Here is a 14,146-nt window from a genome sequence, read left to right as displayed (position 1 = left end):
GAGCCCACATTTGCAAGTCTCCGTCGCCTCTCATCTCCTACTGTTGGGACCGACGTGTCGTTCCAGTGCAGCCTGCACTGGTGCCGTTTGTGGGTTCGTGGAATCCAAGATGGGTCCCGCCGAAGACTGAAACAGCCAATGAGAATCCGAAACGCGGCATCGTCTCGTAACGCAATCTTCCGTCCCCCACGACGACAAGTGTACTATATTTGGCAGTTTTATAGCTCAACTCTGACCTAGTTCAACCAATCCTCGTACTCTCTCCTGGGAAATGTGAATTACACGCTCTTGATATATAATAGCAGACCCATTATGCAAAGATTTTTTTTTTTTTTTTTTTTTTCAAAAAATGAGAATTAGGTGTGGAGCTCCCTCCTCAAACCGTCTTTTTTGTAAGTCTCGATTCATAAATCATTATTGTAAAAACTTAATTTAATCCGAAGTCATTTGCTTATTTAATTAGTAAGGTAAAATTTCATTGTTTCTTATATAACAAAGTGTGACATCCCACATCGTCCAGGGGAGTGATCCTTAAATGTATATTCTCATCTCTACCTAGCACGAGGCCTTTTGGGAGCTCACTGGCTTCGGGTTCCGTAGGAACTCCGAAGTTAAGCGAGAAGGGGGCTAGAGCAATCCCATGATGGGTGACCCACTGGGAAGTTGCTCATGAGTTCCCAAAAACAAAACCGTGAGGGAATGGTAAGCCCAAAGCGGACAATATCGTGCTATGGTGGTGGAGCGGGCCCGGGAAGTGATCTTCCCCGGGCCGGGATGTGACAAATTGGTATCAGAGCCTAACCCTGGCCGCGTGTATGCCGACGAGGACGTCGGACCCCTAAGGGGGGTGGATTGTGACATCCCACATCGCCCAGGGGAGTGATCCTTAAATGTATATTCTCATCCCTACCTAGCACGAGGCCTTTTGGGAGCTCACTGGCTTCGGGTTCCGTAGGAACTCCGAAGTTAAGCGAGAAGGGGGCTAGAGCAATCCCATGATGGGTGACCCACTGGGAAGTTGCTCGTGAGTTCCCAAAAACAAAACCGTGAGGGAATGGTAAGCCTAAAGCGGACAATATCGTGCTACGGTGGTGGAGCGGGCTCGGGAAGTGATCTGCCCCGGGTCGGGATGTGACAATTTGGTATCAGAGCCTAACCCTGGTCGCGTGTGTGCCGACGAGGACGTCGGGCCCCTAAGGGGGGTGGATTGTGACATCCCATATCGCCCAGGGGAGTGATCCTTAAATGTATATTCTCATCTCTACCTAGCACAAGGCCTTTTGGGAGCTCACTGGCTTCGGGTTCCATAGGAACTCCGAAGTTAAGCGAGAAGGGGGCTAGAGCAATCCTATGATGGGTGACCCACTGGGAAGTTGCTCGTGAGTTCCCGAAAACAAAACCGTGAGGGAATGGTAAGCCCAAAGCGGACAATATCGTGCTATTGTGGTGGAGCGGGCCAGGGAAGTAATCCCCCCCGGGCCGGGATGTGACACAAAGTATTCGTTAATTTCCTTAAACCTAATTAGATGTGTTAAATATTTTCGATTTAACTAATAGTTTGCAAAGATGATATATGGGATCCTTCCCCTTAAAGATTTCTTATAAATGGCTAATTTACCAAAAATTAAATAATAAATTGCAATGGAAATAATGTTGCTTTTTTGAATTAGAAATTTTGAAAGCAATACCTAATTATTCTCCTCCATTTATTATGAACAGTTGAAACAAAATTCCCCTAATGTCAAACTTTAATTAGTTGAAAGTTGAAATAAAACACTTCCTTTGCCCATTTAAATTACATAACGATTAGGTTACATGACTAGTGAATATTAAATAGGTTAATTTTTTAGGACAATATGGTTAAACTTCTTTTTTTATTTTTTATTTTTTTTGGGTATTTTAAGAGAGATTAGCCACTCAGTAATACGGTCTGTTAATATTCATCTCCACTTATAAGTGAGAGATCTTAAGTTCGAATCTCGTAGATGGCAAATTCGATACCAAATTAGGTTGTCCATTGTGTGACTTAGCTGAAATTGCATCCTCTTAGTGTAAAATATATCGTTGTACAACAAAAGGAGGGGGAGAGAGATTATTTTCTTTATATTTACTTGTTTCTTCGAAAATTTTAAGGGGGATGGTTTGTATTATCATTTGAAATGACTTTTTTTAATTAAAACTAGCATATGGGCACACAAAAAGTGTGTGAGAAAATTTTTTATTTTTGCTTTTGAAATAGAAGGAGAGAGGAAGGGAGTGATAGAGAACGTAGGAGTGGGAACTTTTTTATTTTTTTTTTATTTTTATTTTTTATAATTAGAGATATGTTATGATTACATGTAGATGAAGCTTTGAAAAAAAAAACAGCAAAATTTGGTTATATGAAATTACATTTCTGCCCCATATTTTCTATTCATGTTTTGTTTTAATTAAAGGATTAAACTGGTAATTTCATAGGGTTTTGGTTGACAATGAGTGTTTTATTAATTAGGAGAGATTAGAAGGGAAATTTGATAATTACTTGTAAATCTCCAAGGAAATTATGGCCTAAAATCATGGCTTTTTGAAAAGGAATTTCGAAAAACCAATGAAAGTAATGGCAATCTTTCCAAAAACAGAGCTGAGAATAATTTGCATTGAATGCTTAGTTTATTAGGAGATTCGGTATACATTTTTCAAAGTAATCCAAAAGAGAATGTATTGTTTAAAAAAAAAAAAAAGTATTGTTTAAAGATTCAAATATCTAATGACTAAGATCTAACGGTCAAAACTTTTTATCAAAGTTTAGTAATATTTTCGGTTACGATAATACTCCAAATGTGATAGTTTTACACAAATTACTCATACCGAGCACAACACTGAAGTAGTTTAAGTCCAATTTAATTACGTTACTAACATAATAACATGTGTTTCACGTAACAATGCAATATTGAAATTAGATACCGACAAAATAGCATAGCCAGTGCATTTAAGTTTCTCGCTCAATATCCATTCGAGCCAACTAAAATGCAAACTAAAAAAAATCTGCGTTTATTATATTTATTACGACGAAAAATAATGAAAAAACTTATCTTTTTAAACACATATCAAATTAATTGGTAGGAAAATTACTTTGAGTTAAAGGTTACAAGAGGCCAAAGGAAACATTCACGAATTATTAAATGGTGGCAAAATGATAGGGTTCCATTGACCTGTTGTGGACATCATAGGGAGAGAGTTTAGCTAATTAATTAATTAATGTTATTTTCAACTTAATTAATTAAATTAATTAAAAATGAATATAAACAAACAAAGCAAAACTATCCATTAGAAAATATTATTTCAAAGATAAAGTCTTTGAGTTCTGTTTGCTCTTCAGAAGAAAAAGCGAAAGACAAGGACGCAGAGAGAGGAGGAAGAGAGAGGGAGAGAGAGATAACAAACAAACAAACAATTCTGAATTCTGAGGAGAGAGAGACTTCGGAGTACTTAAAATACTAAAAAGATTTCTTTTCTGTTGGGTCGTTGAACTCTTCAGTCTCTCCTGCTCTGGCCTTCACCATCATTGTCCGTTTTATACAGCTTTTACTACTCCCCACATTCTCTCTCTAGCCACTTTCTGAGTATGTCTTTCTCTCTCTTCCATTTTTATGCTATTAATCTCTTCTGGGTTTGTTGAGAAACCCCCGGAATTTGAGTTTTATAGAAAGAAAAAAAAAAGATTGAAACTTTAGTTCTAGTTCTTGATTTTTGTTTGATTTTTCATCTGGGTTTCTGAAGTTGGTGGTTGACTATGACAGTGGAGGACCGTTTTCCGGTGGGCATGCGAGTGTTGGCCGTCGACGACAACTCGACTTGTCTCAGACTTTTGGAGGAGCTGCTTGTCAAATGCCAGTATCAAGGTTTGTTTCTTTTAATCCTCCTTTGATTTAATTGTCTTCAAGTTCTAGCCTTTTGATTTAACAAATTATGTTCATATGTTTGTGTGGTTTAGGTATCAATGCATAGTTTAAATTTGGTTCCTTAATTTGAATTAGTTTGTTGTTGATATATAAGTGTAAAAGGGATAATCTTGTATACCGAGACTATGCATAGTCTCAGTTCCATGTTCGTAACTTTTCGATACGATGTTCTACTTTAAACTAATTTAAACTGTTGGGAGAAGAATTCACACTCGGTTGCACAGGAGAGCACATCTGCTCTAGCCAATTTGGTTACGCCGACTGACTTTTTTCAAACTTGAGCTATATGCTCAACTGTGCTTTGCTTTAACTTGTGTTCTTACATTTTTAGTATTTGGGTTTTGATTTTCGAAAAATTTCCTAGTGTTGAGTTATCTGATTTCTGGTTTTCGCAGTTACTACGACGAATCAGGCAGTCAAGGCGCTGCAAATGTTGAGGGAAAACAGAAATAATTTTGACTTGGTGATCAGTGATGTTAATATGCCAGATATGGATGGCTTTAAGCTGCTTGAACTATTGGGGCTCGAAATGGACCTGCCTGTAATCAGTAAGCATCAAATTATTCTGGATTTTTCGACATCAATATGAATTTTTGTTCTTGTTGAATTGAAGAAGTGCAAGTGAAAAAGAAATATTTGAATTTTGTGTTTTGTGTGTTGTAAATAGTGAGTTGTTCAGGATGTGGGAGATAAATTGGTTACTGACATAAATTTTCGTGTTGTAAATTGTTTCTAGTGTTGTCGGGATATAGTGATAAAGATCTTGTGATGAAGGGAATCTCCCACGGTGCTTGTGACTATTTGTTGAAACCTGTTCGAATTGAAGAGCTCAAGAACATCTGGCAACATGTAGTCCGGAGAAAGAAGTTTTACCCTGAGGACCAAAATAAGTCTTCCAGTCAAGACAAAGGTTGCCTTGAAGCTGGAGAAGGTGGACGCGCGGTTTCACCATCTGGTAGTTCAGATCGGAGTGGCAGATTCAGCAGGAAAAGAAAGGAGCAAAATGAAGACGAGGAAGAAGAAGATGAAGAGGAGGAACACGAGAATGAGGAATTGTCATACCAAAAGAAGCCTCGGGTAGTTTGGTCCAGGGAGCTGCACCAAAAGTTTGTTGCAGCTGTAGATCAGTTGGGATATGATAGTGAGTCTTCTGCTTCTTGGAAACTGATTTTTTGCTTTCATTATGCGGATTATTTTGACTGATGTATCTTTCGCTGTCTTAAATGCAGAGGCTGTTCCGAAGAAAATTCTTGACCTAATGAATGTTGAAGGACTCACAAGGGAAAATGTGGCCAGCCATCTACAGGCACTAATCTTTCCTTTGCCTTACTTTTAGATTACTTTTTGTCGCAAGTAACTTTTGCTGCACGAAATCTTGAATTAGAAATCAAACATTTGGCATGAAATAGCTAGGAACAACTCGAAGGATGATTCTACTGAGATAACTGATTGTGATAATTTGTTGATAATTTTGTGTTCTAGCTATTCATGAGATTTCTTTTCTTCTCTATAAAAGTCTGCTGAATGAATAACTCCATGCTTATGGTGTCACCTTTTGTTGCAGAAGTTTAGGCAATACCTCAAAAAACTCCGCAATCCTGCTTTTGGGGTGAGAGATTCTTCTTACACGCGCATGGCTGCACTAGATGGATTTGGAGATGCACAGTCCTTAGTTGGATCACAAAGGTTCTCAAATGCCGGTTTGTCACCATACATACCCAGTATGATGCTTGGTAGATTAAACTCCACTGCTGGTTTGAGCATACGAGGAACTACTTCCGGACTGGTCCAACCTGGTCACTCCCAGAACTTAAGCAACTATTTTAATATTCCCACGAAGCTCCAGCCAGTTCTGCCTGCAAACCAAAGTCCAAATGTGTATCAAACAATTCCAGCATCGTTAGAGTTCAAACAATCGCAACAGAGCAAGTATATCACTCACATTGGCGAGTCCTCTCCCAGTAATGATTCAACAAGTTATGCCATCCCTTCTAGCTTTCCAGGCGCAAGAGCGTCTGCAAGCTCAATCTTTTCTGATTCCAATGCTTCAAGCAATCCTTTGATACTACACTGGGACCCCACAACAAACACATGGCACAGGAGTTGTTGGAAATCAGTCTTCTCTTGGAGTGGCATCATTGAATCCAGAATCATTTGACGTTGGCATCTCCTCGAAGTTTCTAGATTACAATCGATGTAGTGATAGCTGGCAGGTTGCAGTTCAGTTATCTGATTTTCCGATGAATGCATTGCCAATGAGCGAGCCTGGCCATCATGGTCAGCTACATGCTAATAACTTGGGTTTCGCTTCTAATGGGCCTCAAGTCGCAACTGTTCCAAGTGATTTTTCATCTAGTGTACTTTCAGCCCCTGCTGTGGAACTAAGAGGAAGTATACTGAATCAGGAAGGCTTGATTGGAGATGTTGTGCCGACCATGACTTGCTCGCCAAGGCAAATGTGGGAAGAACATAAGCACGATTTCAACCACAATTTCAATCTATCTTTCAATGCCGATAATTCCATGGTTTCTGCCAATGTTCTTCTCGGACCTGTAGGCCCGAGTTTGGACCAAAACGATGCAGTCTGCAGTGAAAAAATGACTTCATCTTTATTTGACATATTAGATGGTGTCACTTCACCTGTCATGCAGCCCAGTGAGTTCCAGAAATCCGCCATGGAAACAACGATGAATCCCACTGAGGTCTACTCCTGGCAGCAAACAAAGTCACCCGATGATGTTGCTCAAAATACTTACGGACCTTGGAATGATGTTATGACTGCAATTCTGAAACGGGTATGCGTACTGATGTCTTGTATATTTCTACTTTATTTATCTTCCTATCAGTGGAATATAATAAGAACGCGGTTATGTTATGCAGGGACAGAATGAGAATGTGTTGTCGACGGATGGAGATTTTGGATTCGATGCTTGCTCTCCCGGATCACAGCAGTTTATTCCTCTATGAGGAACCATGTATCATTATGTAATTTCTTCATCTCTTCTGTTGCCATCTTTCATGTCCGTGCAAAACCTGCATCTTTTCAATTCTTGCATCGTCTTCGCTGTTCTTCGTGGAGTAATGCGCTAATGGAATAATAAGTTGACGACTTTCCTGTGTATATATTTATGCAAATTTTCTATCTTTTATCATATGAAACTTTTCATTTCTTGTATTTGCTTAAGGTAACCGGAACGTGCATCGTCACCCTATTTTACAAATCACTTGATGAGTCATATACGGTGGTGGACATATATTTCCGGTTACACCGAAGTTTTACGATATGTGCCGGGTATTTCATGTCTCATACAGTATAAAGAAGTTCTGGATACACAAGAATAAAAGAACGCTGAAATGTTCCAATATATAATTAAACTCCTTATTTTCCTTCTCTTTTCATGGTCTCGTCTCTGCAAAGCAAACGGAATTAAACAATCACGAAAGCATTTGATTCAGTCTAGCTCTGTAAGCTGAGCTCTCCTTTCTGCAACTCTCTTCCTAATAAAAATCCCCCACCTTAACGCAGCTTTGAGCTTAAGCCACCCGACAACTGCCTTCCCTGAGCTCTTCGCGTGCTCTTTCCTGAACGGCTGAGGCTCATATTGTACACTGTAATTATAACACGACTCATCAGAAGCACCAAAACCAGCTCCTCCTGCCTACTCCCATACTAAACGTCTTGAGCAGTCCTTGCATGTCATCACTCTCCAACATCTCTGAACTCCTGATCCGGATTTCATCAGCAACAAAATCGTCCAATCCATTCCCGTAGTTTGGCCTTGTCCAATCTCCTGAAAAATGTGAACCTCCAACCACTGGCATGTAACCCATGCTGCTAGGTAATGCTGCTGGTTCCGGGTTATTAAATTTGATCAACGCTGTTTGGTCGGAACTCACAAATGGAAATTCAATGAACTGAGGGACGGATGGGTGGCTATTTTCGGGTTGGAAATGTTGGCTGAATTGAGGGGTGTACTGCTGCTGCTCTGAGTAGATGCAGAATGGTGATCCATCACAGCAAAGTTGTTGTGGTCAGCCTCCGGTGCAGGTGAGGCTCTCGCAACCTTTTTATTTCCAGTGAGAGCATGTAAGACTTTTCCATCATATTCTACGACTTGATGCCAATTATCGTACGCTCTCTTCACCAGAGAATCCACGGAAACCTGCATGTAGGGCTCCAAGTGAGTGAGACAAGTTGAAAGATATGCGAAATTATCCCATTGTTTGTGAACAATAAAAATTATCCAACCTTTTGAGCGTGGGTGAGTGACTCCAAGGCAAGAAACTGGCCATCAGCGATAAGTCCCCTGAGCTCATAAATGTGGTTGAAAACAACGCCCGTGCCGTGAGCCTGATCATTGTAGTAAACATAGAGCTTTCCACCCAAGACACAGGTTTTGGCATGCTCCACTGTGTTTTCCCACATCCTGTTGGACATCCCGCTCCCAAGCATCTATATTCCCATATACAGAAATAGAGTACCCGAAAAAGAAAGAGAAAATGGTGTTCAGAAACAAATGCATAGGATACTTACATTTCTTAGTTTCTGCGGGTCCTTGACAAGAAGGCGAAGGAAGTCTTCAACGGTTATGATCTCAGCCTGTATCAATTTTTTGTGCAGAGCTCCATCCTTTGCTATTCTATCCAATCTCCAAACGTCGTCATGCAAAGCCGGTGGGTAGTGTTTCTTGTACACTTCAAATTACAGAAACAGAAACTTGGTTTAGATAAGCTTTGCAGGTATTTTGTCGAAAAGGGAAATCGAGGGTGAAGTGACCTTTTTATACCAAAATTTTCTTCGAGGCTGAAGTGCGGTGCATATAAAGTAAAGGGTAAAATAGCAAGCTTCAGACAACTCACATTCTCCCCTGTGATCTTTAACAGAAAAGGCATCCGTTTTAGCCTCACAAATACGAATTTCCTCACAATATCCAGGGAAAAGCTTAACACCGAGCCTGAATTTCCTGCTCCTCGTCCAGCTAGAATTGTCGGTGAAGGTAAGATCTCCTAGAGTACCTACCCCTTCCTTGAGAACAACCTGAAGATCCCCTGTCAGAAGCGGCCTTTTCCCCTCACGTTCCTTTACTTCGTGGTTCTCAAAGTGTTCTTTTGTCCAATTATCCTCAGCTTCCCCATTGAAGTCACCTTCCAGCACTACAACATTCAGTTTTGCAGCGGATTCGGGTCCTGTTTGCATAACACTGCCTGTGCTGAGGTCGACCAAAACAACATGAATTGCTGCTCCTTGCTCTCCTTCAACCTTTGCACCTGTGAATAGATGAGGTGGCATTCTTGTTTTGAATTGTAGTTGCAGGGTTTTTCCTTCTGGACCCTGTATTCTCGGCGGTTGAGACCTGCAGTATTTCCGAAACTGCAAACGATAAATTTACTAATACGGTCTTCCCACCCCAACCCTCAACCAAATACACAGATAGGAGGAAATAAAGACAAAAACACGATAACTGATGAAAATACGAAGAAGAAAGCATAGTCAATGACTCGAATGGAACAAAGAGACATCTAAATACTATGGTTGGAACAAACCTTCCAGCCAGTTCAGCATGGTCTAACTTTGTCAAAGCGCGCTCGACTTCTTCACTAACCTGTTAGTCAAAGAAAGTTTAGAATGATCAAAAGAATGAGAATACATGTTTTTACACGTAACTGAAGGCAATTTTTTGTGCAAATGCAGGCCGGGAAATACTGTGGAGCACAGATGTTTTTCTGCATTATCCATGTCAGGATACTAGGAAAGCCATACTATTTAGTAATATTTTGCAGAAAATAAACATAAAATGCTATAATTCACTGTTTCAGAAAGGTTGGAAAGCCAAGAGATGCAGTTCGTTTCAACATTTGGGTCAAATTCTAAGATGCAAAGAGTAACAATCCGACTCACAATTCGACGGAGAAGAGGCTCCAACGACGAGCAAAGTCTTTGCAAGCTATCTACCTTCAAAGATTCCACAATTACACTGCATATAACATTCAACTGTATAAACAATAGACTTCAAAAAAACGAAAAACAAAAAGATATTGAATCCTTCTGCAATTTGGACGAAATCCCAGTAAACTTTCAGCCTCAGAAGCACAAAAATCACTTGATAATTCAATACAAGGATATGAATTTACAACTTTCAATCAAAGTTGTTGTAATGTGAAACTTAACACGAAAGTTTGAAGTTTGAAACAACTGCCGTAACAGAGTACTGCCTTCTCTTTTTATCACTGGGAAAGGGGATTCAAACTCGAGACATCTTCCAAAATTCTGACAGGAAATACCGCTAGACCAATAGCTAGTCGGTGAACAGAGTATCAGTTCAATAGCACAAAAGCATATTCATCAGCTTATAACTTATGACTGCATCCGTAAAAAATTGTGCTTTCACAGTAATTGATACAATTACATTGGAAGTCGGGATTTGAGCCAAGTCACATCGCATCGTGAATCTTAAACCTCTTACTCACAAGCAAGCACAGAAGAATAAAGTTTCAACTTTCAACATATTCACCAAGTTCAATCCAATTAATCGAATCAGATTAATCGAAAAAGCAACACTAATCCAGAAGAATAAGCCCTTTAAGGAATCAAATTAGCACCTATTAACAAAATAAAAAATAAAGCATAAAATTCAGTGAAAAAAGAAAGAAAGAAAGAAAGAATAACAACCTTGCCAAAGCAGGCAATCTCTGCTTCTTCAGCTCGGGAGGATGATCATCTGCATCGGCATCCAATTCATGACCTCTCTTCTCCACCCTCGTACTCCCCGAACTTTCCATTTTCAGAAACTTATCCAAAAATCTCCGCCGCCAAAACACTTCCCAAACGTAGAAACTTCACAGAACAGAAGAATACAAAACAAAGAAGGGAACCGCAGAGTTACCAACTATTGAGACCCCAGAAGACAAAAAAGTCGTTTTCGTGACGATTTTTGCGGTCTTGTGGGATCTGGGTATTGATTGGAAAGATCTGTTTGTTGAGTTTTTGGTGGATCTATGTCGATTTTTCTGGATTTTTTTATATTTTATTTTGATCCGGAACAGAGTATATTATTGGAGTTTGCATGTTATGATATTTCACAGGCGCACAGCTGGGTTCCATGGTCTCTCTCCCTCTCTCTCCTCTGCTTGTGTGAATGCATGAATCTTGAAAGTCCGAACGCGTTTTTTGGTGCAACTTTTGGATTTGGTAAATATTAATATGGTACGTAAGTCAATGGGCATCTCATATGCGCCGACAGAAACGACCATTTTTGTAAGTTTGTAATTGTAATTATATTCGTGCCTCGTTTAAATTTCGTTTACTCCGAAAAATTGTCAAAAGAACAGGTCAAGTTAATCTGAAGTTCAGCGAACAATTGCTGTTTGGACGAGAAAAACTTGGATAAAGCATGAGATTTTTATACTTTGATCTCATTTGGCGTGAGATCTAATGTAATTAGGTCAGAAAAACAAGTCTAACGAGGCAACTCTCATATCATATAGAATTTGTGTGAGATCAGAATATAACGGGATCTTATATTTTTGTGAGAACTTGAAAAATGCCTTAAGGGTGACATTCTCGAAGTGTTTCTACTCGCGTATTTCTTATAGTCAGGTAAGCTCGGCCGAAATTTTTCTCAATACTCTTAAGGAAAATTGGTTAGGGTTTTGCAGGAATGTGCCTTTTGGAAACCCTCACATGCCTTTAATAACGTGGCTTGGTAATGGCTGTGAAACCCATGTTCTTGGAATACATTTTTCAGTCCAAATTTTCTTCACCTCGAAGACTTTGTTCGATCAACGATTAATTCATGACTTGGGTGTCTTTACTAATCATAACACGTGATGCTAACATATGCAAGCAATACACAATATGAAATACAGTTGATCTTTGAGGAAATATCTGAAAAATAGACCGTTCAGATAGTTAAAATACATTACAAAATGAATTCACAAAAACTTATGTCAAAAGTTGTGTAAAAATATAGTGCCTACGGATCTGCTCCCTGTATAATATATATTAATCATAATTTTACTGTGGTATGAATTACTTCGTAGAAGTAAAGTTGGCTAGGGATCATAACATTTTGTTCATACGGTAAAATCTGGTAACTATATGACGTTTGTGGGCAATCAAGTACAACCAGTGGAAGAGAAAGATAGCAATTATGCTGTAACAGGGGAAGAAACAACCGATGCAATTTGCTTGGTTGTGTGTATAAATACTGCGGAGAAAGAAGAATCGCTAGTTGAGCCGAACGGGAACTTGCAATCAAATTTTACAAGCTATTCTCCTGCCCAACCCATTTGACGGGCTCGTCTTTCCCACAGGAAAGTCACCTTCCTCTCCTTGATGAGCAATGCCTCAGCACGCTCTCTCGCCTCCTCGCAAGTTTCTGTTGCAGCATTGCACTTTTCTGCTTCGTTCTGGTACTGAGAAGCCACCCTCTTTGCTTCAGCAAATGTGATGTTCATGTGTCGGGTGTGCTCTGCAGCAACAGCCTCTTGCAGCTTCAATTCCTCTGTTAAAAGGTCCACAAATTGCTTCTCCATCTCCCGCTTCAGATCTGGGTCATTACTTCCGCAATCTGATCAACATAATATTCATCACATTCATGTACTTGTATATATAGATCACAAGAAATACCTGGAATGCAGAAAAAGGAATAAACCAAGACGTTGAATGGTAGGAGGCATTCTAACCTGTGACTGAGAGATTGGCCAATCCTGCAACGGAATAACGAACAACAAAAAAGGGGCACGTTATTATACAGATGGAAATGAACTCCCAGAATACAATAGTTTGAAAGAAGATACGGAAGACTCCATAAAAATGCCATGACAAGTGCTCAATCTAAATTTAAAGCCCTATATCGTTGTAGCTCTAGTTCTTCTACACGTAGTAAAACAAGTCATCAAATATGTGAACAACCACTTACGACAAGATAAGTTCAAACAACCACTCCCCCTCTTCCCCTAGTTCGACCCAGTTCGAGTAACTGAGCACACTAAGAATATTCGACAGTAATTGTATGATCAAACGAGATTTCCAGGCACCCATGGATTAAAATCACAACACGATTAACTAAGTCTGAGTGCAGAACTAGAGGAAGATTATGTTGCCTGAACTCAGATCAGAAAGACTACATACAGCCCTCGGTACTTCAAACAGTTCATATATGATATTCAGGTAGGTGCCGTATTTACATTTCAAGATCCATACTTTGCACAATGTATATTGAGCAAGTAAAAACTAGAGCAGCAAAGATCTCAACTTTACTCGAAACAAATTATAATGCAAAACCATGAACTGGATTCAATGCCACAAATCTATCAAAAAGGAAGTTCCAATTTCTTTCTGTTCAGCTTAAAATCAGATGGAATAAGAGGAAAAGTAATCTAAATCTGAATTGGGTTCCATTTCTCACACATACTCCAATACAACAGCAGCTACAAATCCAAAAGTAGCAAAAACAAAGATCAAAACACCAAACTGATGACAGGGGTACGCTTTAATTTAACTCCAATCAATAAAAATCCATACTTTCAAAAGAACCTAGAAACGAAATATCACAAATCAGATTCGAAACAACAAAAAGAAACCCATATTTGAGAGAGAGAGAGAGAGAGAGAGAGAGAGAGAGAGGTACCAGGAGCAATCTTGAGGAGGGACAAAGGAGGGGGGCAATCGCAGTTGCAAGAAGGGCAAGAGACTTTAGAACCCCCCAACTTTACGGTCTTCTTGAACCGCCAATACAAGGCCGGCCCACAAACCCCCAATGCAGAAACCACCGCAAACACTACCAAGCAGCACCTCAAACAGGTAGCAGATCGCCTTGACATCTCTCTCTCTCTTGTCTTGTTTCTCTCTAGGTATGGGAGTATTAGTGTGGGAAGTGTAATTTGGGGAATGTGAGATCTAATTATGAATCTATGAGAGACTGGTTGTTTTGAATCTTGATTAGGATTTAGGAGAGTTAAACCGCCTTGGAACAAGTCTCAGTGGCTCCACTCCACATCCACATTTACGAGACACAGCCAGATATTTTCTAGTGGTTTTGGTAAACAAGCTCTCTCCTCTGAGTGTTTTTTTCCCCAACTCAAAAGCAATTATTAACTGTTACTTAATACTACAATTTAATGTTATTTTTCTTTACGTAAGTGGTTTAGGTTCGGTTCTCGTTAAAAAAGAATTTAAACTTATTAATACTAGTTCATTATGA

General features: G+C 39.5%; 3 protein-coding genes across 3 annotated transcripts; 1 reads left to right on the top strand and 2 right to left on the bottom strand.

The window, feature by feature from the left end:
- The first annotated feature begins 3,622 nt into the window (after nt 1-3,622).
- LOC103949108 (two-component response regulator ARR12) lies at nt 3,623-7,062 on the top strand. The gene is given in 7 exon segments (XM_048584501.1): nt 3,623-3,881; nt 4,337-4,489; nt 4,678-5,082; nt 5,171-5,247; nt 5,506-6,012; nt 6,014-6,736; nt 6,822-7,062. Coding segments are annotated over 7 exon segments (2,061 nt in total). The 5' UTR covers nt 3,623-3,772; the 3' UTR covers nt 6,909-7,062.
- A 218-nt stretch (nt 7,063-7,280) lies between these two features.
- Nucleotides 7,281-11,095, bottom strand: LOC103949109 (calmodulin-binding protein 60 F). The gene is given in 9 exon segments (XM_009360207.3): nt 7,281-7,598; nt 7,600-7,927; nt 7,930-8,104; nt 8,191-8,394; nt 8,476-8,636; nt 8,802-9,295; nt 9,486-9,544; nt 9,841-9,916; nt 10,612-11,095. Coding segments are annotated over 9 exon segments (1,812 nt in total). The 5' UTR covers nt 10,722-11,095; the 3' UTR covers nt 7,281-7,393.
- Nucleotides 11,096-11,906: 811 nt separating this feature from the next.
- Nucleotides 11,907-13,985, bottom strand: LOC103949110. The gene is made up of 3 exons (XM_009360208.3): nt 13,574-13,985; nt 12,627-12,650; nt 11,907-12,511 (listed from the first exon to the last, which is right to left on the bottom strand). Exons 1-3 carry the CDS (start codon nt 13,764-13,766, stop codon nt 12,210-12,212), a joined length of 519 nt encoding a protein of 172 aa, XP_009358483.2. The 5' UTR covers nt 13,767-13,985; the 3' UTR covers nt 11,907-12,209.
- Nucleotides 13,986-14,146: the final 161 nt, after the last annotated feature.

Source organism: the organism of the source record quoted next, unplaced genomic scaffold, assembly GCF_019419815.1.
Source record: "Pyrus x bretschneideri cultivar Hongxiangsu unplaced genomic scaffold, Pyrus_bretschneideri_v1 Contig1, whole genome shotgun sequence".
NCBI classification, from domain to species: domain Eukaryota; kingdom Viridiplantae; phylum Streptophyta; class Magnoliopsida; order Rosales; family Rosaceae; genus Pyrus; species Pyrus x bretschneideri.
Note: the sequence above shows the minus strand (reverse complement) of the source record. Positions and strands in the feature narration are given on the sequence as shown.